The sequence below is a fragment of the Myripristis murdjan genome, chromosome 6 (assembly GCF_902150065.1).
Source record: "Myripristis murdjan chromosome 6, fMyrMur1.1, whole genome shotgun sequence".
NCBI classification, from domain to species: Eukaryota; Metazoa; Chordata; class Actinopteri; order Holocentriformes; family Holocentridae; genus Myripristis; species Myripristis murdjan.
This window is the reverse complement of record NC_043985.1, coordinates 3,331,232-3,357,547: the sequence shown is the minus strand read 5'-3', so window position 1 is coordinate 3,357,547 and position 26,316 is coordinate 3,331,232. Positions and strand designations below refer to the sequence as shown.

The window sequence follows — 26,316 nt, the reverse complement described above, 5'->3', positions numbered from 1 at the left end:
GCTATAGAGAAAATAGTTGAGCATAATCCTATCTGTCTAATTTTAAAACTATGGTTCTGCCTTCACTTTCAAAAAGTGAAGGCAGGGCTGTCTGCTGACCTCAGGGTGGATGGCTAGATGATGTCATGATCTTATGCTTGACTACACATGCTTTCTTTTTACCCAGCGTCTTTGGTAACAGATTATGCTCTTTGAGGATATGTCTTAAACTGCACACTAGTTAAGAATTGATATACAGTTGATTTGGATTCAGGCCCTGGTTGGATTACCAAGTCAGTGAACATTAGGACACTGGCGAGTCAATGATGTCAGTGCAATGCCGATGGTTTCAGCTGATAATGACGATTACCAGCAACATGTTAACATTAGCCATGTTAACATGTTGCTTACATTTGGTAACACTAGCTTAAAAAAAGAAAAAGGTAAAAATATGTTGGCCTCTAATAATATTTCAGTTTGTAAGCAAAATTTGGTGTTGTGTTTGGCAAGGTTTCAGTGGACATTTCCTTTAATTCAAAGATGTAGCTTTTTTTTGTCATTTCTAATAAGTGAGTATAGTGAGCTTAGATCTTCACTTGCTTTTACAATGCATCATGGGAATTGCATAAGGAGCTTTACTTTCCATTAAACTGGAATGAATTTGGCATTGGAACGATCTATGGCTGACTCCCTGGATAATTCACTAGTTACTGAGCCAAGACACAGCATGACTCTCATGCACCAAACTAGTCTTGATATCCATGGCAACGTTATCAATCTGTCTGTGGTAGCCATCTTAAGGTGCACCAGTGGAATAATAATTCAGGAGTGTTTATTTGATTAGGTTTCGCCATTCTCCCCATTCCTGTCCTGTGCTTTACAGCGTTAGTTTATTAATAACTTCATGTAAATGTGTAGAAGAGCTAGTTATACAAATGAAAACTAATAATGAATCTTGGTACTTGAACTCAGTTTGCTCCTCAGACCTGCCACTCATACTGCCCCTGAATACCACAGATATTTACTGAGCAGTGTGATGAGGGACTCCAGAAATGATTTTCATGTAGTGTCCAAATATTTCACACATGGATGCGAGCAGACCAGGACATTCCTGGAAGGCCAGCTTTCTAGAAATGGCACATCTGTTTTCATCCGTGTGGGTTCTTATTTAGTAATTGAACACAGACTGAAGCCTTAACTGGCATCTAAACCCCCAACTCCCAACCCCAACCTAAAATCTGGCCGTGGTATGAAGTTTAATTTGAGCGAGCAATAAGAAACATATAGCATTCAAGAATGTACAGAACCCTTAGCACGCACATGAGGGTGTTCTTTCCAGCCTTGTTTACTCACACACACACACACACACACACACGCGCGCGCGTGTGCTGTAGCTTTACTGTTAAAATACTCTTAGTTGGAATTTATGGGCAGCATTGCTTAATCCGGTTTTGTAGATGACATTTAAAAAGAATATTGAGACAAAAATACAGACGAAAAGGGTAGTTCTTTCATACCAGACTGATTTTAGCATTTGGTGAGTGATGTACCTGTCACACACACACACACACACACACACACACACACACACACACACACGCACACCCACACCCCTACTTCTCCTTATCTCCTCACAACCCCACTCATACACCAACCAGCCTGTTCTGTGTACCCAGAGTACCCAGTATAAGACGGTGGACAGGGTGGTGCAGACAGTGAAGAACCTGTGCTGTGCTCTGGATGAGGTGGAGACACAAGCCATCACAGACGCTGTCAAGAGGCTCAGACGCTCCGTCAACCTGCCCAGGACGCGCTCACCTGAGGTGGGCCCTTCACACAGGCACCCATAACTCAGATATCACGTGGATTTAAAGACGTCTTTGTAAATCCAGTTCTTTCTATGTTATAGATTGGGTCCAGATCATCTGGAGGAAAATCAAATGGTAAGAACTACACACACACACACACACACACACACACACAAACCTGATAAATACAGTCAGATCAAATTCTCTTTGTTACCCCATGAACCTTGACCAAACTTGCTTTGCACAGATGAATAGCAGAGAGAGAGACTAATTTTTAAAGCAAATTATACATACTACAGATGTCCAAAATAAGGGAATGGGAGACTAAGGGCAAGCATTAGATAAGAAGAGGCTCTTACACGTGTGCTGGGGGGAAAAGTTTGGACTTAAAAAAGAGGGCAGCAGATGAGAATAGCTATACTTCCATTTCTTTCAACTGACTTTTTAGGAAATGTTTGAAATATTGCAAAAATTAAAACATATGTCAGCTCGGTTTAGATGCATAACTAAACATTTGTCAAAAAACATCCACAAAAAACATGGGCTGCAGTTTTCAAGAATTAATTAGTTTTGGGACAGTTTTTATGCTGTTCTATGTAAGCTAAGCTTTTCTGTGACCCCTGTCCAACCCTGGCAGGTCATGCCAGTCCTGTGGAGGAGTGCATTACCCTGCTGACAGAGGCAGTCTATGACTTAGCCAAGCTCTACCTTCGGTCCTTCTGCCCTGCCTCCTCCTCCTTCAGTTCCACTCCTTCAGCCCAGGGTGCAGACAATGAGGCCACGGAGGGGAGGGGCAGCAGGGAGGCATCAGGCACCACAGACCACCTCCAGTTCACCCTCTTCTCCATGCATGGCATCCCAGCCAACTGGGTCAGCAGGTAAACCCACACACTGCTGGCTGGGTCAATCAAAGTATATAGGATCAGGAATAAATCTGCATTTCCCATTTCTGGTGTTCAAAACTGACATTATTCATCACTGGAGTTAAAAAAAAAATCCAGTGAGATAAAATAATCCCATTTGTTTCCAATGCAGTTTCACTTGCTTAAGAAATGTGTCTGTGACCAAGTATAGCAATGTTGGAACAAGGCAGAATAAGTCAGATTAGCCCACTAGTATCAAGAAATTAACACTTGATCCAATAAAATCCTGGAAACAAAGTAATGACCATCAAAAACAAGTGGTGTGTCTCATGTGTCTCAATGTGTCTCATCCCATTTGCAGATTTATTTTTATTAGGAAAAACAAAGTTTTTAAGTCTGAATATGATATTCAATTACTTGTTAAGATGTAGATTTTTGCAGTATGTGTGTGTTATCATATTTGCTTTGTAAAACTGGGGCAGAATCATTTGAGAGTATCACTTTTAGCTAACTTTAGCCTCATTACATTACACTGGAGTAAAAGTGCAAACAAAATAACACATGAAACACTGGCCATACCTTTCAGTACAAAGATTTTTCATCAAAAAAGAAAATGACAATGTTGAAGTGACAAAATACCGTGTGGTCTATAGCAGTGTACATTTTATACACATAAAGCTAGAGGTATATAGTTGAATGTGTGTCAGGGCTTGTTTTTACCTTTATCAGTTTGTATAATAGTATTGCATAATAACTTTTCAGGACTTGGAAATGTTCAAATGTGGATAAACCCTTTACTTTCGGATAATTAAAACCTTAATTCATGCCTTCACTCTTGCATGATCACCCACTGGCTCACCCACACACTGATTCATCCGTTAGTGTTTAAACTGTACAAGACCAGGTCAAAAATGAAGACACCACAGAGATCATCAGACCTCACATTTAGATTCTCTTCCTTTTCCAAGAAGTAACAGTGAGTGAAACAGCTAAACAAGCTCTCCGTTATTACAAACAACTGACATTAAGGAGGTCAAGAGTCAGAGCCACAGTGCCCTGACAATAGCTGTTCCTGTGTCCCTAGAATAATAATGCACAATACAGAAATGCTGGTAGGTGATTACAAACTGATAAGCATACTGAAATGCTTTTGTTATGACAGCAAAATGTTACTCCATAGTGTCCCAGGCTCCGCTGTCACAACTGATAGCATTGTTTTTGCCTTCCACTAAACAAATGGCTCTGGTGTCACTCCCCACGGTTTATTTTTCCACGCTGGTGTCCATTTCCATCCTGGCTTTATCTGCAGCGTGTGTCTGGAGCAGAGCTGAGCCCAGTTTTCCACTCTCAGCACCGTCACGCATCAGCAACCATGAGCAGTGTGTTTCTGGCAACCCCTTGCACAGTGCAGGGCTCCTACGCGGGTTTGGAAAGCCTGGAAATTTATGGAAAATGAATTTAATCATTTTACTTTTTCAGTGAAAAGCCCAAGTTTTTCAAAAGGTTTGAAATGGCACAGGTGTCTGGATGAGTGTGGAAAAATACTGTAGGTGTCAAGCTATTATTAACATAAATCACACTGAACACCAACCTGAAATGGTCTGGGAAAGGATGGGACTTTGAGATGGAAAATGTCTAGGAACTCTCAGTGTGAGATGGAGGCGGTTTTAAATGCCTGTCTTATAAAGCGCTTCAGTATCTTCCATGGCAATTTCATAGCTGGCCACCATTGCCATCATAAAGAGAGAGGAACTGCTTAATAACAGGACTATTTCCGTCAGCCCTTCACCCGCTGGAGCCTCTTCCAACTGCTATTTTTAGCCAGCACTAAACATTGTTGCAGTGACAGGCATACCAAAGACACCTCCAAAAATATTTAGCCCATCACAACAGCAGGCCCGAGGGTCTCAGCAAATATTTCTCCACCCAAACTACTGACGAGGCATAATTATGAGAATGTAGTGTGATCAGAGGTCTGCCTCATCGGGGTCTGGGCATTTGGCATTGTTGTGGCTAGTGTGTTCTCCATCTGGAGTCTCAGTGGATGCCGTGGCAATGCCAGCACGTTGAGACAGCATGACTAACTGTGGAGCTGCCAACTCATATATGGCACTGAGTAAGGGATCAACCCTCCAGTAGTGAAAATGTATCACTAGCTTGCTTGTGTTTTTTTCCTCTTGTAATTGCAACAAAAAGGTGGGAGTATGATGAATTGGTGCAACTGAACAAAATGCTGGGATTTGATTGATTTGTTTGGGGTTTGTTGCTTCACTGCTCAAATTAAAAATTCCACAATGTGCTGTTGGCACAGTGGGAAATATGTAGTGAGCAAACTTGCAACTCTTGCGGTTGTTTTTTTTTTTTTTACTGAAGAGTAACTCACACTGAAGTAACTTAACTATATACAGATCTAATGCTATCGTGTCATCATGATGCTAGTTGTTTGGGGTGCCACAAAGGGACTTGTGACCAGAAGAGATGTGTCTCCCAGACCATCTTGGGAAATTCTGGCTGGTGAAAGCAAATGAGAAATGCTCTTCCCTCCATTAACAGTTCAGGGCAGTGGTGCTTCATTGTGGGAAAGTGTAAATGCAAAGAAGTGCATTGCTGAAGGAGTGCTAGGTCAGTGCACCCTGGATAAAGTTCCCTGATATACCATATACCGGTATAATTTATAGTACTTTATACAAAACTGATATTTGTTGTGTTTTGTTTCAGTTATGAGAAGTACTACCTGATGTGTGCCCTCACCCACAATGGCAAAAACCTGTTTAAACCAGTCCAGTCCAAGAAAGTGGGCACTTACAAAAGTTTTTTCTACCACATCAAATGGGATGAGCTGTGAGTCATCACCCTCTTTCCTTTCGTTTTGTTTTGGTTCCTTTCCTTTCCTTTCCTTTGCTTAGCTCTCATGTCCTATTCTATCATTGTTTTTTCCCCCTTTTTTTTTTTTTAGCTTTAATTTAACTTCATCAAATATTTCTCCCTAAACAGACTATTGCTCTACAGATAAATTTCCAGCTTAGGCTGTATATTTATTTCATGATGTCACTATCCCTTTAGCACAATCAATAGTAACATATTACTCTACAATACTGGTAGTGGAGTTCTATTCTCCCAACACTGTCCTTGTATGTTCCAGGATCAACTTTCCCATAGCAGTAGCTCTGCTCCCGCTGGAGTCTATACTGAGTCTGTCTCTCTTCGGGGTGCTCAATCAGAACGCCAGCGGCTCCCCAGACTCCAACAAACAGAGGAAAGCTGTAGAGCTGCTGGGCAAAGTCTCTATGCCGCTCTTTGACTTCAGAAGGTGAGGAGGGAGGCACTGTTGTGGTAGAACTTGAGCATGGTTCCTGTGTGTGTTTTGAGTGAATGTCAGTCAGGGGTTAGGGATATCTGAAACATCATGGATGTTTGAGATGTGTATTCAGGGCCAGGAATTTGGTCAGTTCACCATATACGTGGGACAATATCGTGGAATTTCACAAACAAATCACCTTACAAGAATATATCAGAATGCATTTCTAAACTTTTTTTCACCTATTCATTGGATTAGAAGTTTTCAGTCCAGCTGTAGTGGAAACCAGACTCTTTAGCCCCTTTTCTGAGCTGAAAAACATTAATAAACCAGGAAGAAACAAATTCCTCAGTTCATTGCAGCACTCCAGCTTAGTTATGCAAGGTCATGGAAAAGTCATGGAAGTTGACATCAGTGCCAGAATGGGAAGGACCCTGTGTTATTTTCTCTCTACATATGTGTATGTTTTGTTTATCTGTAGCTGACTCTGTGTGTGTGTGTTGTTGCAGGGTGCTAGCCAGAGGCAGCAGGCTGCTGTGTCTGTGGACGTCTCCCCAGGGTGCTGCTGCTGCCGCTGGCTCTGCAGGGGGCCGCAGGAGGGCGCTGGCAGAGAGAATCGTACTTCAGGTTGGTGGTGGTATTGTAGTAACATTTTTAATAATGGTGTCATCATAGTAGCAGTTAGGACTATACTTGACTCAATTTTCAGAGTCAACTCAGTCGGCCTTTCAACATGACAAATTCAGTTATGCATCCTAAAAAAAAGGTGGTTTTTGGAATTGAAATAACTCGAAATTAAATGAATTGACACCTACCCTGGTGTGTGTGTGCTATCATCAGGTGGACTTCCCCACCCCAGCAGTGGATGTGCTATACGTGGGGCCCAAGGAGGCCCCCAGCCCAGAGCCCCTCACTCTGGAAGAGCTGGACCCAGACCTCCGACGCAAACTGGAGAAAGTCTGTGGCCGAGCTTCCACCTTTGGGTAGGAGAATCTCCCTCAGAGGAAAATGTCTACTTCGATTCTTCATACGAAAGTGTTTAGCTTAAGCTTGAAACACATTGCATGTAGCTGCATGCGCTACATAGCCTGTTCAGTGTTTCTCTCTGCTATTTCATGTACTTTGGTTGTTTTGTGCTTGCTCAGCTGGAATAATTTTTCATCTTTGGCATTTGTGGTATTTCCAGTCTCTTTATTTTGTTCTTTGTGTGCGTGTGTGTGTGTGTGCGCGCGCGTGCGTGTGCTCGCTCACGCATGTGCGTGCGTGTGTTAACACTAGAAACTATGGTCAACTGCTGTTTTGAGTTTTAAAAGTGAAATACCTTGGCTTTCTAAAATATCTCCCTACAGGTTTTTATACACAGTGCATTTCTGCTGTAGAAACGGGCATAATCAGATTTTCAAGAACATGCATGGAAATAATAGCTGCAGTTAAATTTAGCCCTCTCAGCTGACAGCTCGTTGGCCCTCTCTTAGACCACCCAAAATCTGCTGGTTTTAAGAACTGATTTTAAAGGATGACACTGACTTTGCCAACCTCAGTTCCCCATAAATGCCTGTGTGTTGTCTGCTCCAGTGTGTCTGCTCTCCCCCAGCTGCTCCAGTCCCAGCTAAATGCCCTCTTATTATGCCGACTGCCAGCCAAACCTCTGCCACTCTGCCAGCCTCCATGAGTCTCACCCAGCTCTGTAGCACAGAGCGGTCTCTCATTGGACTCCCACCGCCTGCTTCTTATCCTGCCCATTCACTCCCCCAGCCTCTGCCTTGGGCATGAGACATGTGTAGCTGGAACATCGCTAACATGTCATGTATCCCCTTTGTGTGTGTATGGTACTCTGTTCATTACTGAAGAGGAAATTCTCTTTTTCCCTGCCTCATTGCACAAGGAGGTCAAAGGTTAGGGTTAGCAACAAAACAGTAACCCAGCTAAGGATTTGGTGTTTCATTCAAAGACACTTCAGCAGGAAGGAAGCTTGAACCTATGCCTTTTGCTTAAAGCGGTGATGGACCACCAGGGGTCCGTGAGAGGATTCACCAGGAATCCCCATCAGAATGAGAAATAGTTTTCACCATCATTAAACTTCCTATAATTGCATGAGAAATTGTTCAAGGATGACTGTTTAGCACTTCGGTTTCTCTGTTGCTTCCCAAACTACAGTATAGACTTTTAGACATTTCCGTGCTGAAATACATTTGACAAAATAAGTCCTCTCAGGCAGTGTTCCCTGGGACGGATTCTTATCAAATTGGGGGTCCTGCATGGGTCCTTATTTATGTTCTGCAGCTGCCTTGTATCTCTCACATTATTTGTGAGGCTGAATCAGTGAACCACTGCCTGTCATCAGGTCATCAGGTCATCAGCCACCCCGCCCCATATAGATTGTTCCGACATCCGAACGGATACCCGTTAAAGTAAATGTAGACCGGGTCAATGTAGTGAGATTCAATTCAGACAGTAGACTTCAGACCATCCTTTCGTCATCCGGTCCAGTCGTTGCCCCAGACTTTGCCAGTCTATTTAAATGTAGTTTGTGATGTGTTTTATTGTGACCCTAACGAAGATCCATGCCCACATTTCCATGTTCATGTTTTAGATAAAATGATTCTGGTAACATTGAATTCTGCCCCACACTTTAATAAATGCATGTCACCATGCCCCATGGTTCTGAATAATATTTCTGTATCACTATAGGGAGAGTTTTGTTTTTTTGCATATCTTTATGGGGACCCATGGGTGCCCAAGCTGATGCTGGACTCTAAATGGGGATCAGTAGTTGGATGCTTGTGGGTTTCGATATGAAAAAGTCTTGGTCAAAAGAAAGTCGTCCTATTCGCTGTAATACCTTACTGCCACAAAATGATGTTATGCTTTATTGCTCCCAGAAACAGATACTCTCTTTTGGCTTTCCCTCATCCATAAGGAGGCCAGAGGTCACAGTCAGCTACAGAATAGTAACGCTGGAGCTTGGAGATTCAGTGTCCTGCTCAAAGACATTTCAGCAAGGCAGATGTAATCCTCCAAGTAATTGTCTTAAGAGTCAAGAACAATTTGAGCTTGTCCACCTCAACAAGTCTCTTAACACAACCAGTTCCTCTCACAATGAAAAATCTGAGTCATTCTAATTGAGCAAGAATTTGTCATGATGACATCAACAGAGAGAAATTTCTGCTGACACAATGTAGAAAGTTAGGGCAGGGACAAGGAAGCTAGGCGAGGAATTTCAGTCTCTGAGATAGACTTTGACATAGTTGATTTCCTTCTGTAGGTCAGTAGAGTCTTGGAGTTTGTAGAGTCACATGGCTTTCTTGGAAGCAGGACTCCTTGATATGATTGTTTTTGAACCTTTGTTTATCTAACAAAGGTCAGCAAAACACACCTCTTTTGTTCAGCAACACGCTGCTTTGCATTCACAAACTTGGACACGTTCACATTTGAGAGCTGCCCAGTACATCCAGACCTTTTCTGTTGACCACTGGGAAAGAAGGGTTAGGTTTCTGACTCAAATGCACCTTGAGGGTAGAATTTCTTTTTCACTTCTTCTGTCCACATTTTCGCAGATGGTCCAGTGATCGGTGACTGTCCAGTGATAAGCCCACTTCTCCAACCTGTTCAGTGTCTGAGAGTTGTGTTCCTGTTTGTTTTCTGATCATTTCTGCTTTCCAGTTCTAATTTGCTGTCATTTGACACCTTGATTTCTCTTTTCTGCTTTTGAGATGCCCTTTTGAGGTGTTTTTCTCTGTTCTCTGTTTTTATCATGTTATTATTGATTGCTCTAGTATATTTGCAGTGTTAAAACTTAGAAGAAAAAAATGTTACAGAACAAATAAAATATGACACGAAATATGAAATATAGTAAGGTAAAAAAAAACAAAACAAAACAAAACAAGGAGCAATGAGGAAAAAAATCAGGGCAGCTCAAAACCAGGCAAAGAAATAAACTCTCTCTGTCTCCTAATACCTACATCCCCTCTCTATCCCCTCTCTATCTTCGCTCCATCTCCAGGCTGAAGCGGGCTGATCACCAGCTCCTATGGGACCAGCGGCAGTACTGTCGGAGGGACCACCCCAGCAGCCTCCCCAAGGTGCTGGCCAGTGCGCCCAGCTGGGACTGGGCCAGCATGGCTCACATCCACTCCCTGCTGCACCACTGGCCCCCACTGGCCCCCGTCACTGCCCTGGAGCTGCTCGACTCCAAGTATGCTCAGTCCTCAAAGCTGAGCTTATGCACACATTAGGCACAGGACATTTGTGGGTCCTTCATGGGTCTTAAGTTGTCTTAAGTAAGAGGTCTTGGCATTTATTAAAATGTCATAAATACAGTTTAGGTCTGCATTCACTATGTAATGACAGATGTGCTTCTGTTCCATTTTGATGCAGACATAAAATGAAATACTGCTTTTGGCAAATTATTTACATTCTGCCACACTCAGTCCAAGGTGAAGTGAAGATGAATTAAGGCAAATGTATAATTTCACCATTTCACCATCATTGTTTTATTTTCTGAAGTTGTATTACTGTATTTCGATTTTCAACTATTCACAGTAAGTCAGTGCTACATACATGTCTAGTCTTACTGTGGATTAATACAGAATAGGGTTAGTTTACTGTACTTATTTTTCTTCTTGCATCTACTGCACTAAATGCAGTTGGATTTCAAGTCTCTTAACATCTAATTTCTTATTATCTTTTCTCCTCTTTTTATAGTTTCAGAGCTTTCATTAGATATGTTGAGCTGAAAAGAAGCTGTTTTGCTAGCTTTTTGCTTCATTTTAATTGTTAGATTCATCCAGAATTCAGTGCCAGTGAGCATTAAAAAGGTCATTTAAGTCTTAAATTCTGAGTTGTAAAACACAAAACATTAACAATTAATTTTATCTGCAATTACAATGCAGTAAGGGTTGAATATATACATATGTAACTATATGACAAAAACACACCACGAATAAATATCACTCTCCTATTTAAGGCTGCCACTTTGTTTGTAATGTTTTTAATAAGGTTACTTTTTTAGTGTGTATTGATTGATTGATTTATATTAATTTGATTGGAATTATTGTAATATTTTATTGTATCACAGTATATCCAAAAAGCAGACTCAGTTGTATTGTATTGTTTTATATTGTATTATATTCTAGGGCTCTTTACTGATGTCTCGGTCTGTGTGTGTCCGTGTAGGTTCGCTGATACAGAAGTGAGAAGTGTGGCTGTTAGTTGGATTGAGAAGAGTACTGACGATGAGCTGGCTGACTACCTGCCACAGCTTGTACAGGTACTGCAATATGCACACACACACGCACACACACTCACATACAGTATACATACACACTTTCACTCATTTATTCACTCTCACTCTCAGAATCTCTCTCACTCAGTCGCTTTCTCTCCCTCTCGCTTCTCTCAGGCGTTGAAGTTTGAGTGTCATCTAAAGAATTCCCTCGTCATGTTCCTGCTGTCCAGAGCACAAGGCAACATCTACATCGCCCACCAACTCTACTGGTGAGTCCACACTGGCACCAAAACTGCAACGACCCGACGTCTACTATTATATTTCTCAACCAGTCATTTGAAATGTCCATTTTTGAAATGTCGCAAAATAGAAAATACAAAGTACATGCAAAAGTGAATAAACAGGCTTCATGAAATTTAGAAGAAAAAAAAAAAACAATCACATGGGTGGCTCACTGGTAAAGGATGCGCACCATGTACCAGGGCTTAATCCCAATCGCAGCGACCAGGGTTCGAATCCGACCTCAGGTCCTTTGCTGCATGTCATCCCCCCTCTCTCCCCTGCCCTTCCTGTCTATCTCCACTGTGACTGTCAAATAAAGCAGAAAATGCCGAAAAAATAATCTGGGGAAAAAAAAAAATAAATAAATAATAATGATAATATTAGTATAAGTGAATATTATCTTTCCTCCAAGACTCGCTGCTCTCATCTCATACCTGGAGATCACAGTAACATAGGCTACTTGATGTGCAAGTACAACAATTACCAAATATGGCTTATGATGTATTACATACATGCATATAAGTGCTGCCTATATTATGAGGTTCTTTATAAACGTATGAGTTTACTTATCAAGATTTTGCAGTAGTAACGTAACAGATTAAAAACCCTGTAGTGTGGTCTCTCTTCATGTAACTGTTTATACAAAAACTGTTACCTGAGTTTTAGATTGTTCAATATTAAAATTTAAACTGTAAATATGTGCAGCCAACAGTGTCTGTGCCAGAACATGAAAAGCAGAATGTTTGAATTGAGTACAGAGGTTCATTTCCCACCCCTGGCAAAAAATGAAAGCCTTTATTTTTGTTTTGAATGAAAGCCTCTGAATGTCAGACGTTCCGTTGTGTGTAATGGCTGCAGGCTGCTGAAGGATGCGGTGCAGGACCCTGCCTGGGGGAGGCGCTACGAGCGGGTGCTGGGAGCCCTGCTGTGTTTATGCGGGGGGCGGCTGAGGGCGGAGCTAGAGAAACAGACCCACCTGGTCACCCTGCTGGGATCCGTGGCTGAGAGGGTGCGACAGGCTGGAGGGTCCACACGACAGGTCAGTGAGGGAGCTAGGAGGGCTTTTTTTGCTTTTTGAACCTAATGTGTGTGTGTGTGTGTGTGTGTGTCTGTACATAGATAGATAGATAGATATAGACCAATATCTGTTGTCTGTGTGTTCAGATTGTTGACACAATCCACCAACTTGTTGCAGGAATCTTATCAGACTGGCATCATCATGTTATTTCAAGGCCTCATCCCATGATTCCTTGCACACATCAGGGTTAATAGTGCTGTTGTTCTAATAGTGCTTTCCAGTATCTCTGTTTCATCAGTTGTAGATGACCAGCATAAGGATTGTGAAATCATTGTTTACACATTGTGGTTTGGGGCACAGACTTCTGATAAAAGTCTGTGACACCTTCCTTTATGAACCTTAAATTAGAGCAGCGAGAGTGTAACATCTCTCTGAGAGCTATTGTAGTTGCTGTGTGTACTAATGTCTCTATCTTTGTATCCAGGTGGCACTACAGGAGAGTCTTGAAAATGTCCAGAACTTCTTCCATAGGAACAGCTGCCGACTGCCGCTCAGCCCCAGTCTGGTAGCCAAGGAGCTAAACATCAAGGTAGCACAAACACACACACACACACACACACACACACACACATACACATACACACACCAGTCTTGGCAAATGAGAAGCTGGCAAACACTCAGAGTGTCAGTACAGACAATAATTTCACTCAATGCATTAACAAAAATCAAACTTTCAGTAATGGAACATCTTTATCAGTATTAGATGTCCACTGGATCACTTTTGTTTTTTCACATTTAAATAATTAACAGTCATCTTTGTTATGTGTTAAGTTAATACACCACTCACACCATACTGGATATACCGGATCAACAAAGGAAATGTTGCTGAGGGATGGGAGAATACAACTCACTTGTTTAAACAGCTTGAGAAAGAAGCTTGCTCAGATCACTTGAATATGTTTTTATGTCAAGCCAAACCTTCTTCAAAATTGCAAAAATGCAAAAAAACGCAAAAAAAAAGGTAAAACGGTCAAATTCATGTAATAACAAAGAAAGCAAATTAAATTGATGGCCCTAATGTGAGAAATGAGGTCATAGGGTGTGTGTGGGTGTGTGTGTTTTTGTCTGCGTGTGTGTGTGTGTGTGTGTGTGTGTGTGTGTGTGTGTGTGTGTGTGTTTGTCTGTGTCTGTGCGTGTGTATGTGTTCAGGCCTGCTCCTTCTTCAACTCCAATGCAGTTCCCCTAAAGCTGGCTCTGGTCAACGCTGACCCACTCGGAGAAGAGATTAATGTCATGTTCAAGGTACACACACACACACACACACACACACACACAATACAAAATGTTGAAAATTTAATCTTACCATATAAACAACCTTTTATCAATTACTATTTCAATGCATATCCAGATCCATATAACTACCACACACAGTCCACTAATTTACACGCCATGGTGATAAAGTTCATGCTATCTGCCAACTTCTGTTACATGACTATTACCTAAACACATTGCGCCCCCTGGTGGTGGGATCATCTGTATCAGGTGGGAGAGGACTTGAGGCAGGACATGCTAGCTCTTCAAATGATTCGTATCATGGACCGCATCTGGCTGCAAGAGGGGCTAGACCTCCGCATCGTCAACTTCAAGTGCATCTCCACTGGCAAGGATAAAGGTAACACACACACACACACACACACACACAAAGCTGTATCCAAATTCAGCTTCACACGCAAAGACAAGCCTTAAAGGCACACACAACACATACAAATCCAGTCTTCTCACAAAGTTGTTTCTACCTGCAAAGAAGATGTGCTTATACACATGCACACTCACAGAAAAACTAACAAATGTAGCGTCCAGTTATATCTTCACTAGTACAGACAAATTCACTGATTATACTTTAATAATCCCAAACTCCTAATTTGAAGATGTTTTATTTTTCGCATATTTCCCTTGTACTTACTTTGCACCTAGGTAGCATTTGGGAGTTGCTGGTTATTTTTAAAATTCTTTTTATGATGCATTTAACCAATGCAATCACAAATTGAAGTGATATACTTCACCCAAACTTTCTACTTACAATAGCACAACATCTGAATGTGCCCAGTAAGTACAAACAATACCATGTCATTATGGCAATATGTAGGCTCACGTATATGTCAATAAGTTGTAGTTTTACCTCAGTGTATAAGGTAGATGTTAATATGCTTGCTGCCACATGAAAAAGTTTTTTATTTAGGCTGCATAAAGCACTACCTTCAGAAAAAAATGTATGCTTAACAGGTGAAGATGTCAAATAAATGCTCTGCTCAGAAATGAAATGAATTAACAGAGTTAAAAGTAAAACACAACAAGGCCAGATAGGACAAGCCCTTTCTCTACTGTAAAATGACTCCTAAGCATAAATAATGGACTAAATAATAATGGAATGAATCGACACATTTAATGTGACCAGGCAAGTGAAACGATGATAAACTCATCCCCACTCACCCATTTCGAATGTCTGTGAGGCAGGTATGATTGGTACCCGATTGGACAATACATCCCTAGACATGAACCTCAGGTGTGTCATGACATTGTCATGACAACCTGAGGCTATGCTAATGCAACAAAATCTGTAAACTATGCCTGTTCAATACAGCACTGACTATTGCCAGCTTGTGGTGTGTTACTAAGAGTTTTCATGTGGTGTTCAGGCATGGTGGAGCTGGTGCCGTCCTCCGACACTCTGAGAAAGATCCAGGTGGAATACGGCGTCACCGGATCCTTTAAGGACAAACCGCTGGCTGAATGGCTCCGCAAATACAATCCTGCTGAGGATGAGTATGAGAAGGTACCCACATACATAATACTTGTTGGTATGTCTCTCTTCTACTTCACCTTGACTATTGTTGCTCACGCAGCATGGTGACATATGTAATCCAATCATGTGTCCCCACTGCCTGTTTGGAGGTTCATATGTATGTAAAGGGAGAGTATATTTGGAGCTGGTCTTCATTGCAAAATCAATGATGCAAGATCCTGACACAAACCAGATACTGAAGACGACAAGCTATTTGTAACTTATATATTTGGACTGTATTTAGCAGCCAAAGGGCAATTTGTTTGGCACATGGTATCTCCAGTTAAGCACGGCTTGAAATCAACAAAATGGGCCAGACTTCTGGACTTTGGGATGATACGATGAGATGTGACAGCAGTCTGTTCTTCATAAATAACAGACGTTTGAATTCACTCAGTGTTGAGTCACTGGCCAATTGAGTGTTCAAGAAAGCTATGTAATACTGATGGAAAGTCCTGTTCACAGATGCTGTCATTTATTCATAGCCTCATAAGACTATGAATACTCTGACTGCTATCACTTTGGTGTCAAGAAATAGCTTCATTGTTTCTTTTGAGTAAAAATGACATGTAATGATTGGTGATGATGAAGTTTTGTGTTGGAACTGACAGCTGAAAGTGTTTCTGTTTAGGTCAGTGAGTTGAGCGTGGCACTAACACCACTAAAGTTAGGGCTTCAATTCCCTGCATGACGATGTCCCTGTAATGTGCTATACTATAGATAAAAGCCTCCACCAAATTTCCTATGATACTATGTCAACATGTTTTATTTCACATAAACTGTGCATCTTAGCAACAGCATTGGACTGCCTTTTTTAATGGCCTCTGATGTAATGTAAAATACGGAGAGGTCAAAGCAGTGAGCCAGAGAATAAAACTGTCAGTTTTCCTTTGAAACTATGGCATGGCTGTGGATGACTTTAAAACACATGAGACGTGCCTACTCTTGAAGTTTACAGCAGTAGAAGAACTGGATGACCTCTGACATAAAAGTCCCTGCTTATTCCCTGTGTAAAAACACTGACTCTGACAACTCACTGTACACACTTTAACCCTATATGTAGTCACGAGGCAGTAATAAACTCGTTGCTCATTAGAAGCACTTCTATGGAGCTCTGCTCTGTTTGAAGCTGTTTCCTATGACGCGTTCCTACGCAGGACTGGATTTCTGAAAGTTTATGGACATACATTTTGCCAAACTGTTGAAATTTGGCAGTTGTCTGAAAATCCCGGGGGAAAAAACTGAAAATGAATTGTTCATTTCCGCTTTTGCCGATAGGGTGATCTCATCTGGTCTGGATTACAGTCCTATTGCCCTACGTATATTGTACTCTGACATTGGTCTTCAGGGTTCAATTCCGGTGAAGGCATTTTAGATCTGGAACAAATATCCATCATCCTCTCCTTTCTCCAGGCATCAGAGAACTTCATCTATTCATGTGCGGGATGCTGTGTGGCGACCTATGTACTGGGCATCTGCGATCGCCATAACGACAACATCATGCTGCGCTCCACCGGTCACATGTTCCACATCGACTTTGGCAAGTTCCTGGGTCACGCCCAGATGTTCGGCAGCTTCAAAAGGTAAGGGCATAGTAAGCCCTGTGTATCTGTGTGTGCATGTGTGTAAGTGAGAGCAGATTCTTGGGAGATTAAATATATATTTGTACTTCATCAGGGTTTACTTCCTCAAAGCTGTATGCAGCTAGTTAATATTCTTTTATGTTTTTCCTTTGTCAAAGTCTTGATTACTGCACTGACATAGTGCATAGTATCATTATTTTATCTTTGTTACCATATTAATGAGCAAACAGCTAGCTAAAAATATGAGTTAATTTCAATGATGGATACTAACACACTTTTTAACAAGACTTCTGGGGACAGGTGGATGATTTTGGTGTCATCATTTGTTCTCATTACTTAATGTTTAGGTATAAATATAGGCACTATATACTATAATACATATATCTGTACAACATGATTAATGCTCCTTTTCAGCAATGTCCTGATTCACAGTCACACAGCTGCATTTTCTCACCTGGGAGCTGTTTAGTACAGCCACAGTCTTTGAGTTTAGGCCTTTGAGCATCCACACTGGAGCGATTGGGGGTTAAGTGCTGCATACTAGCTGATAATTAGCTGTGTTTTACACGACCCTCTCCTGCACCCCCCTCCCACCCCCCCACCCCCCCTGTCAGGGACCGTGCTCCGTTCGTCCTGACCTCCGACATGGCATATGTTATCAATGGGGGGGAGCGTCCCACCAGCCGCTTCCAGCTGTTCGTGGACTTGTGTTCCCAGGCCTACAACCTGATCCGCAAACACTCCGGACTCTTCCTCAACCTGCTGTCACTGGTGAGGCAGAACACACTGAAGTCTGTGCACATTAGCATGTACATATAGAGGGAGGAACTGAAGGTTATTCAGGTCCACAGATGAACTGCTGGTGCTGTATTTTTTAGGCTGCCACATAGTTTTCTTACTGCCCTTTCTACCTTCAGCTTCATTTTATTTCTTTTTGCTGTAGCTCTGTTCTCTTTTTGAGTGTCTCCCCTGTTGTCTTATGCACCTGCAAGAGCAAGAATAGCAGTTTTGCCTTGGTGATAAATCTACATGCTTCACTCTTGTCCTGGAAAAGTCATTTCGAACAACCTAGCTCCACTGTGTGATTTCTCCAAAGGATTGCTGCAGTTTACAGTGTTTCTTAAAATGCAACTTGTTGCCAATTTGTGCCCTAGTTACCTACTGGCATTTTAATAAATTTCCATGAAATATGAAGAATTTGCAAAATGAGATATGTGCCATTTGAAATGGTGACAGAGCAGGTAAAGTCTTGGTTGACAAAATGATAGCACTTCTTCTATATTTTAGAGAAATTAAATAACTTCAAGAAATATTTTTTCTTCAGTGTGGACATATATTGTTTTGTAAATTAATGCTTCATTTTTACATGTGTTATTACATGTGTAGTTCTGGTGGTATAATAAACATGAATGCACAAAATTGTTATGAGCGACCACAGGTCAGAGGATGCCTTTGAACATGTGCATTTTATGCGTTTATCTATTCCCCGTATTCATCTATGTGTGTGTGGGTGTGTGTATGTCCCAGATGACATCATCAGGCCTCCCAGAGCTGACCGGCTCCCAGGATCTGAAGTACGTGTACGACGCCCTGCAGCCCCACAACACTGACGCCGAGGCCACCATCTTCTTCACCAGGTAAACTTTCCTCATCCAGTGCTGGTCTAACTCCCCTTCTGTTAATAAAATGCATGAATCAGCAGACTGGGCAAAAATATAGCATCGTATTTGCAAGTCCTGACAAGTAATGAACTAAATTCAGATCCTTAAAGACATGTTAAAATGTCTTAAATTATCACGAGTCTTACTTTTTTCACCATGAATGGCTTTCCACCTTTAGATAAATATAGCATGTGCATTTTCATTATGTCCATAACAGCAAATATTCTATTTTTAGGTGTTTAAAAAATCTTCAAAGGTCTTAAATGTGGCTTTCAGAAAACGGCAGATATTCTGCCCAGGCCATACTATCACTTGGTTAAATGAAAACCTTTTATAACCAAACTTTCCAGGAATTATGGGGGGGGACTCATTTCAAATTGTACAGCTACTATTGTGGCCAAACCTGCTACTTGAAATAGAATCAGAAGACATTTATTTTTTCACCTCTACCTCATCACATCCCCTAGGTGGCACCATAGCTAAGGGAGGATAAAGATAGCTGTATCACATTACAGCAACAAAGTCATCTGACACGTTGGGTATGGTACTTGGTTGTTTGTTTTAGACTGGTCAGACTGGTCTGGAGCTCGCTTGGTAAAATGATTTTGTTTTCTGTCTGGGTTTCAGGTCAAAGAGTTTGTTGTTAGTCATGCTTTTGCACAGTCATCTTAAATATCTCAAATGTTCCCTCTACTATTTATCTCTCTCTTTTACCACCATCTTCTTGTCACTCATCCCTCTCACTCCTCTCCAATCTTTCTTTGACTCCTTTACCCTCGCCAGGCTGATAGAGTCCAGTCTGGGCAGCGTGGCCACCAAGTTCAACTTCTTCATCCACAACCTGGCCCAGCTACGATTCACTGGTCTGCCGGCCAACGACGAGCCCATCCTGTCCTTCTCCCCCAAGACCTACACCCTGAAACAGGAGGGGCGCATCATCCATGCCTCCATCTTCTCCTTCCAGAAGAGATACAATCCCGACAAGCATTATGTGAGCCCCAGCAGCACTAACTGTCCCTCCACAGTGAAATCCCCACACATCATGACATCAGACCTTGTGATTTGCAGGATGCATGGTTTCTGAGACTGGCTTATGCATGGAGTACTGACATATTAGTTCTGCTTAATAGTACAGACCAAAACATAGTTGGTTTAGGGTCAGTGGAAAAGTGTTATTGAGGTGTGTTCTGTCTTTCCCTCTCAGAGAGATGTAATACATTGTGTAAAAAGAATGGAGATGTTTTTTTTCCTTGAATAAATCTTTGTAAATCAACTGATGATAAGATATGGATTTATATACACATTGAATGGTGGTATATCCAGTAGGTTACATGTGTGGATGAGGAGTGTTCTGCTGAATGATCCAAAAATTTATGAAAGTATACACACTGGCGCTGCAGCATAGTCCACAGGTCACTTGTAAAGTACAGATGTGATGTTTCATGTTTTGCTTTTAGCCACTGCAGGTTTTATCTACAGTATGTCCAGTCATTTTTCCTGAATTTTGCGTTCCTGGTCAAGGTCCCTGATGTTAAAATGGAAAGCTGGTGTTGCACTGAAATCTGATTGCTCTCCCTCTTGCTCTCCTCTTCATGCAGACTTATGTGGTGAGGATCCTGAGGGAGGGGCAGAACGAGCCTCAGTTCGTCTTCCGCACATTTGACGAGTTTCAGGAGCTGCACAACAAACTCACCATTCTCTTCCCGCTCTGGAAGCTGCCGAGGTACAGCAACACTTGAGCTTCGTACTCCCTCAGCGTCTCATATTACTTTCCTCACTGAAGACTTTGACATATCTACACTTTGATGCTATTTGAGTCTTGAGTACATTGATAGCATTCCTCAGGGAAACCAGTGGATGGAGCTAACAGGAATATAGCTCAGTTTTAAAGGCTGGTCCTCATGAGGCACGGTCCTCATAAAATTCCTGGCAAAGACAAATCATTCTGAAATAAAGGTATTTTGTTTATGATTTGGTGTGTTGTTTTACTGTTCAAATTAATTTGTTCCGCATTGATTCATAAAATTACTATCCAACTCTTTATGTTGTTGGATCTCAGATGGGTATTTGGGTAAAGAACAATGATGAAAATAATCCTCCACCCCAGTGGTTATGCTTCTCTGAGAAAATAAATAGCTACCCCCCAGTCAGGATGGGCTTTATTAATTGTCATAATTGAATGACACATCTGTGCTGTAACGTATGATAACACCAGCTGGCGGCCCCCTCCCAGTCTTTCCTCTAACATCCTTGCCAGGTTTCTGTGTAGGTGCCACCTTACATTAGTTAGCGTAGCATATGGGAGAGTTACGTCAGATCTTTGAGAATAATAACTAAGCCTTGGCTTTCTGTTTATCTCTAGTTTCCCTAACAAGATGGTGCTCGGTCGCACCCACATCAAAGACGTGGCGGCCAAGAGGAAGGTCGAACTCAACAACTACGTCCACAACCTGATGAGGAGCTCCACAGAGGTCACACAGGTAAACACACACACACACACACACACACACACACACACACACCGTGGCACACATATATATAAACAATAACACACATTGATACACATATGAGTACATATGCACTGTAATCCATAAGATTCTATTTTTACTTTAATTACTTTAATTACTTTAATAGTAGAAACCTGTAGATTTTATAAAGAAAGTTCCGTTCCTCACTTTTTCACCAACAGTAGTTCATTTCATTTTGTGTCTGTTTTATTTTATGAATTTGTTTCATTTTTGTTAAGTTTCTAAAGCTATTTTGCTTACAAATGGGAGAAAATGTTGCATTATCCTCTTTATGGCCTTTGTTATCCTTGTCACAAAACCATGAAATTCTGAAATGCTTAGCTAAGCACGCCTAGCATTTTTTTTTTTCATTGCAGCTTCAAGGCCCATTAGAATCCACCTGGTGGCAAATTAAGTTATGCATAATAGAAGAAATGCAATAAAGGAAGCAAAAGTTCAAGGGTGGGAGAATGGGGATTTGCTTATTTTGGCTGAAAATCCCACAAACTCACAACAGAATAGGCATTATCCCTTCAAGTCACACTGGAGACACACTTGTTCTGTCTGCACATATAAAATTATAAGCTGTGGAAAGAAAATATCAAAATTAGAGAGGAGTAATTGATAATGTGACAGTGTAAATACTCGGAACATATTGCTGAAAAAATTCCCTCATTTCTCTTTCTAGTGTGATCTCATCTATACCTTCTTCCATCCAATCGCACGGGACGACAAGACAGAGGGCTTAGATGCCACGCCCAAAGTGTCAGGTAAATATCTGCACCCTTCATCCCCATTCTCCAAATATCTGACTCTTCATATGGTCTGCATTTTGGTCATTTGATTTCATCTTATATTACTTTTTATGGCATTAACCGTTTAGGAATTACAGCCAATGTGTGTGTGCTATCTCTCTAAAACTTCTAACATCTGAAGAAATGTATTTTGTTGAGGATCCACACTGGGAATCTGAATAATCTTTAGCCGTTTTCTTAGAACATCTGGGTTTATTTGTCCCACAGGCCAAAGATTGAGTTCACATTTATATATTATTCCAGGATATTTTATTAAGCCTTTATATGTTGTTGTGATAAGAAGGTCCCAGATGTGATACATGTTATTTGACTGTTGCAGATCCTCCACCACTGAGTCCTGCTTCTGGTCGGGTGGAAGGGGAGGTGAAGCTGTCAGTGTCCTACAGGAACAGCACACTCTTCATCATGGTCATGCACATCAGAGACCTGGTAAGCACACTAAGGCACTGATATCCCAACTGAGAAGCTGCCAGGTTATGTTTCTGATGCTGTCCATTCATTCTATGTCCATTCTACCCATTAACCTGTACATCCATTAATCCATCTGCTGTCCTTTAGGTCTCTGAAGATGGAACAGATCCTAATCCGTATGTGAAAACCTACCTGCTCCCAGATCCACACAAGACTTCCAAACGCAAGACAAAGATCTCGAGGAAAACCAGGAATCCCACTTTCAATGAGATGGTGAGGAAATCTTCAGAGTCATATTACTATATATTCACATACACAAAGAGTATGACAACAGCCATATTATTCTGTGCATGTAAGCACAGACAGTGTCTTCTGCTGTCACCTCTGCTATCTGTACAGTCAGATTCAGATAGAGTAGTCTTTATGCAGGATTCAAACACGTTTTCCTTCCTCTTCCTCCACAGCTGGTGTACAGCGGCTACAGCAAAGAAACCCTGGGCCTGCGGGAGCTGCAACTGAGCGTGCTCAGTGCCGAGTCGCTGCGCGAGAACTACTACCTGGGCGGTATCACGCTCAGACTCAAAGACTTTGACCTCAGCAAGGAGACAGTCAAGTGGTACAAACTTACGGCTGTCCCCTACTTTTAGAAACCCCCTTACCCTCCAAAAAAAACAACAAAACAAAACAAAAAAACAAACAAACAAACAAACAAACAAAAACTGTACCCGGGAACAATTCTGCCTCTTGCCTCTCCAGAAATATGCTGCATTCACATCATATGGGAAAGACAGTGGTGCTTTCACATCGTATTTACTACTTGGGAACCTGGGTTTGGCAATGGACCTTGACTTCTCCAACTTCCTGAAATCTAAACCCCTCAAGTCAACAAAGAAGAGTCTGACGTATGGAAAGCAAAGTTTTTATTTCAAATAAAGAAACCAAACAGATGATTTACAGTATAAATCGTTTTGTGAGAACAACTTTTAAAATGCCACCATAGCACCTTACTACTGTGGGTTTTTTGTTTGGTGTGGATATTCTGATGGTTTGTTTGCTGAAAAACATGACCTCAGACGCATCACTTGCTAAGTGCATGTGTGTTGTGTTAAACGGGAACGACCGAAGTCTACAGAAAACTTCCATCGTGGCACTTAAACAGCTTTAGACAAGTTGAAACATTTCGATCCACTGCTTTTAACTGTCAGTGCAGTCCCATATGACATGAATGCAGAGTAAATGCTCTAGATACACCCTGAAGGGGCAACAGGGTTGGCTGTTACCACATCCTCAAAGGGGAGCCTCCAAACTCCATCACCTCACTCCAACCCCCACCCTTCTCTCCCTCTCTCACTAATCAAGATTGTTCTGTGACAAGCAATCTCCACTTATTTTGTCTCCTTTTCCTAAACTATAACAGAGAGCTGTAATGTTTTGTACATTTTGACATTAGAGGACCAAAAGCGGCTTACTTTCTGAAGAGTATATATAGATCGACACATTTATTTTTTAAGGAATAGAAGGGGGCTCATTTTTACATTTTCTTTTTTTTCTACATAGATAAATAGGAGGCATCAGGGTTTCAGAGATTTCTGGGTAGAGTAGTTTAGCGAACCAGTTTCCAGGAAATACAGTGACCTTATGATTCCCCAGGTATGTGCCAAAAGAAGTGAGAGAGAGAGACGGCAAATCAAACCACTCTTCTGATTGGGGATCTGAACTGGGTGCCTTTGTTTGTGCTCACAATCTCTTTTTAATCTCTCCACTTGGCCTTATTGCAGTATATATTTTATTAACATTGTGACATTTCCCTATTGAAGAAAAAAAGAGAAATCTTTGTAAAGCTATGTCCATAGTTCTTCCAGAGCGAGTTGGCAGCCAGACCGGCATCGCGAGGTCTTTTGGAATAGTGGACTGCTACTAAGTGCACACTACCAGGTCTTTAGCTCATGGTTTTACTTGACTCCTTTCACACAGCACACCTTAAGGGGAATTTATATCATAAGCTTTGGAACTTGCTCTTGTCGGCGCTCCGGACGCAGAAGTCGCTGTTGCCCGACAACACTGATTGTAGGTTAGTTCAGTGTTTCCTTCAGGTGGTTTAAAACCACAATTTGGACTTGATCAAACTGTAGCTTAGGAACTGTAATACTGGAGTTTGGACATGAAGTTTGTTTCAGCTCAGGCAGCAACACCACAATCTCATTCCCAGTGCCTTCTAGTGGCGTAATGAAGTAATAATGCTGTGATGAGGGACTGAATAAATGGTTAGCAACAGATTAGACTGCCAGTGGGAGTCCAGATTCAATCACATTGTTTGATTTGTTTTTTTAAGTGACAAATTGCTTGTGAAAAGTGAGGGAACGTCAGGCCAATGAACACAGATCAGCGCTGCAGGGGCAACTTTAATTTAAACTAGGGGCCATCTTTACAAAAAGGGAACAAGTCCTGAGCAGGAGATTAGCTGCTTTTTCCTCCACTTGCTAACTATAAATCTAAAGATGTTTAATAAAGAAATTAAGATGAATTTATCTGATTTTTTTTAAAGAGAGTATCTACAAAGACAGTTATGATCTAAGAGTATCACTCACTCTATGAATAATAGTGACTTGATCCACTCTTTTAGTGACTGTAAAAAGCAAACAAGCAGAGTTTGTATTAACATGGCCAGTTATTTATTCTTAATTGGTGACCTTTAACCCGAATGGATCGGTGTGTACTGTAATCCCTCTTTCCTAAAGCGAATTAAATGTTTTTTGAACAAAGCTGAAGTTGTTCTGTGTTCATTTGTTGTATAAATGTGACAGGTATTAATTAAGGGCAATATGAAAAACAAAATCACACAGCTCCTGCCTTTACCTGTGTTGTTTCAAACCTGTTCCATCAAGAGAGGCTGTGCTGAGCATGTATGTGCACTCTTTTTTTCAGTAACCTTATTTTAATCTTATTTTGCTTTCATTTAGTTACATGGATATTCACAGCTACTGAGCAACTCCACTCGTGCAGCTGGAGTTTTGTCTGATGCTAACAAAGAACATCCCCACCAAACCTTTTCTGGAATTTCACCCAGTGACTTCAGCTCAAAGCACTAACGCATAAAAATGTCATGTGCACGAGACTTATGATATGTAGATATGTATAAAAACAAAGTAATAAAATTTGGAAAAACAGAGGAGTAGAAGGTGCAGCTAGTAAAGACAGGCTGTGTTTTCAGCTGTTGTTTAAAGGTGTCCACTGATCCTGCCTCTGCAGTGTCTTCAGGGGTCAAGCTGCCTCTAGATTTTCCATTTTTATGCCTCAGCAGTGGTGACAGTCATGGGCATTATGTTTTTCTTTTTGTCTGTCAGTCCATCTGTCACCCTCTTGTGAACATGATATCTCAGGAATGGCTTGAGTGTTTGGCACAAATCTCCACTTGGACACAAGGATGAACTGATTACACATGTGGTTGTCCTGGATCAGTGTCACTGTGATCTTACTAAACACATTTCTGGCCATAACTTGGCTTCACTGTGACACATTACAGTATTTTTTGTTTTTGTTTTTGTTTTTTTTTTTTCTTTCAAAGAAAAACACTTTATTGCCATTATTCTACGCCTTAACTCACCATTTTCACCTCACTTCCTCTCCCTGGATGACAGCAGGACAGGAGGCCTCCTGTTCCTCTGGTAGTCCACCAGCAGCTCAATTGCTGATATTGAACTTGAGCTGATTATTGTTGCACCATGTGACAAAGCTCTCTATCTGTGTAAAAAATAAATAAATAAATAAATAAATAAATAAAAATATTCATGTTTCTCACTGGAAATTCTCACTGGAATTTTTTTTACTGGAATAATACATGTCAATACAGTGATAACTTCCATTTCACCGAAAAATACACTGAATACCTTTTCTTAAATTCCTTCAAACTCTTCATTACAAATATTGTTTGAATCTGGACAGACGTGAATATAAAGTGCAACTTGACACAGAAGCAGACATAGAACCGAGAGGTGGTAATTCAAGTGTTATATTCTAAGAAC

At 41.3% G+C, this 26,316-nt stretch overlaps 1 protein-coding gene across 1 annotated transcript in view; it reads left to right on the top strand.

Annotated features, from left to right (window-relative positions):
* The window catches only part of pik3c2a (phosphatidylinositol-4-phosphate 3-kinase, catalytic subunit type 2 alpha), a 57,855-nt gene extending 32,799 nt beyond the window's left edge, over nucleotides 1-25,056 (top strand). The window contains exons 9-33 of the mRNA XM_030053423.1: nucleotides 1,656-1,802; nucleotides 1,889-1,922; nucleotides 2,425-2,665; nucleotides 5,369-5,491; nucleotides 5,793-5,960; nucleotides 6,458-6,575; nucleotides 6,789-6,931; nucleotides 9,952-10,143; nucleotides 11,124-11,217; nucleotides 11,350-11,444; nucleotides 12,316-12,496; nucleotides 12,960-13,064; nucleotides 13,685-13,777; nucleotides 14,018-14,147; nucleotides 15,172-15,308; nucleotides 16,731-16,900; nucleotides 17,515-17,671; nucleotides 18,428-18,537; nucleotides 19,345-19,552; nucleotides 20,160-20,284; nucleotides 20,924-21,041; nucleotides 21,757-21,838; nucleotides 22,203-22,312; nucleotides 22,442-22,567; nucleotides 22,759-25,056. Of these exons, the coding sequence (XP_029909283.1) occupies nucleotides 1,656-1,802; nucleotides 1,889-1,922; nucleotides 2,425-2,665; nucleotides 5,369-5,491; nucleotides 5,793-5,960; nucleotides 6,458-6,575; nucleotides 6,789-6,931; nucleotides 9,952-10,143; nucleotides 11,124-11,217; nucleotides 11,350-11,444; nucleotides 12,316-12,496; nucleotides 12,960-13,064; nucleotides 13,685-13,777; nucleotides 14,018-14,147; nucleotides 15,172-15,308; nucleotides 16,731-16,900; nucleotides 17,515-17,671; nucleotides 18,428-18,537; nucleotides 19,345-19,552; nucleotides 20,160-20,284; nucleotides 20,924-21,041; nucleotides 21,757-21,838; nucleotides 22,203-22,312; nucleotides 22,442-22,567; nucleotides 22,759-22,941 (3,390 nt within the window). The 3' untranslated portion in view covers nucleotides 22,942-25,056. The remainder of the gene's footprint in view (nucleotides 1-1,655; nucleotides 1,803-1,888; nucleotides 1,923-2,424; nucleotides 2,666-5,368; nucleotides 5,492-5,792; nucleotides 5,961-6,457; nucleotides 6,576-6,788; nucleotides 6,932-9,951; nucleotides 10,144-11,123; nucleotides 11,218-11,349; nucleotides 11,445-12,315; nucleotides 12,497-12,959; nucleotides 13,065-13,684; nucleotides 13,778-14,017; nucleotides 14,148-15,171; nucleotides 15,309-16,730; nucleotides 16,901-17,514; nucleotides 17,672-18,427; nucleotides 18,538-19,344; nucleotides 19,553-20,159; nucleotides 20,285-20,923; nucleotides 21,042-21,756; nucleotides 21,839-22,202; nucleotides 22,313-22,441; nucleotides 22,568-22,758) is intronic.
* The last annotated feature ends 1,260 nt before the right edge of the window (nucleotides 25,057-26,316 follow it).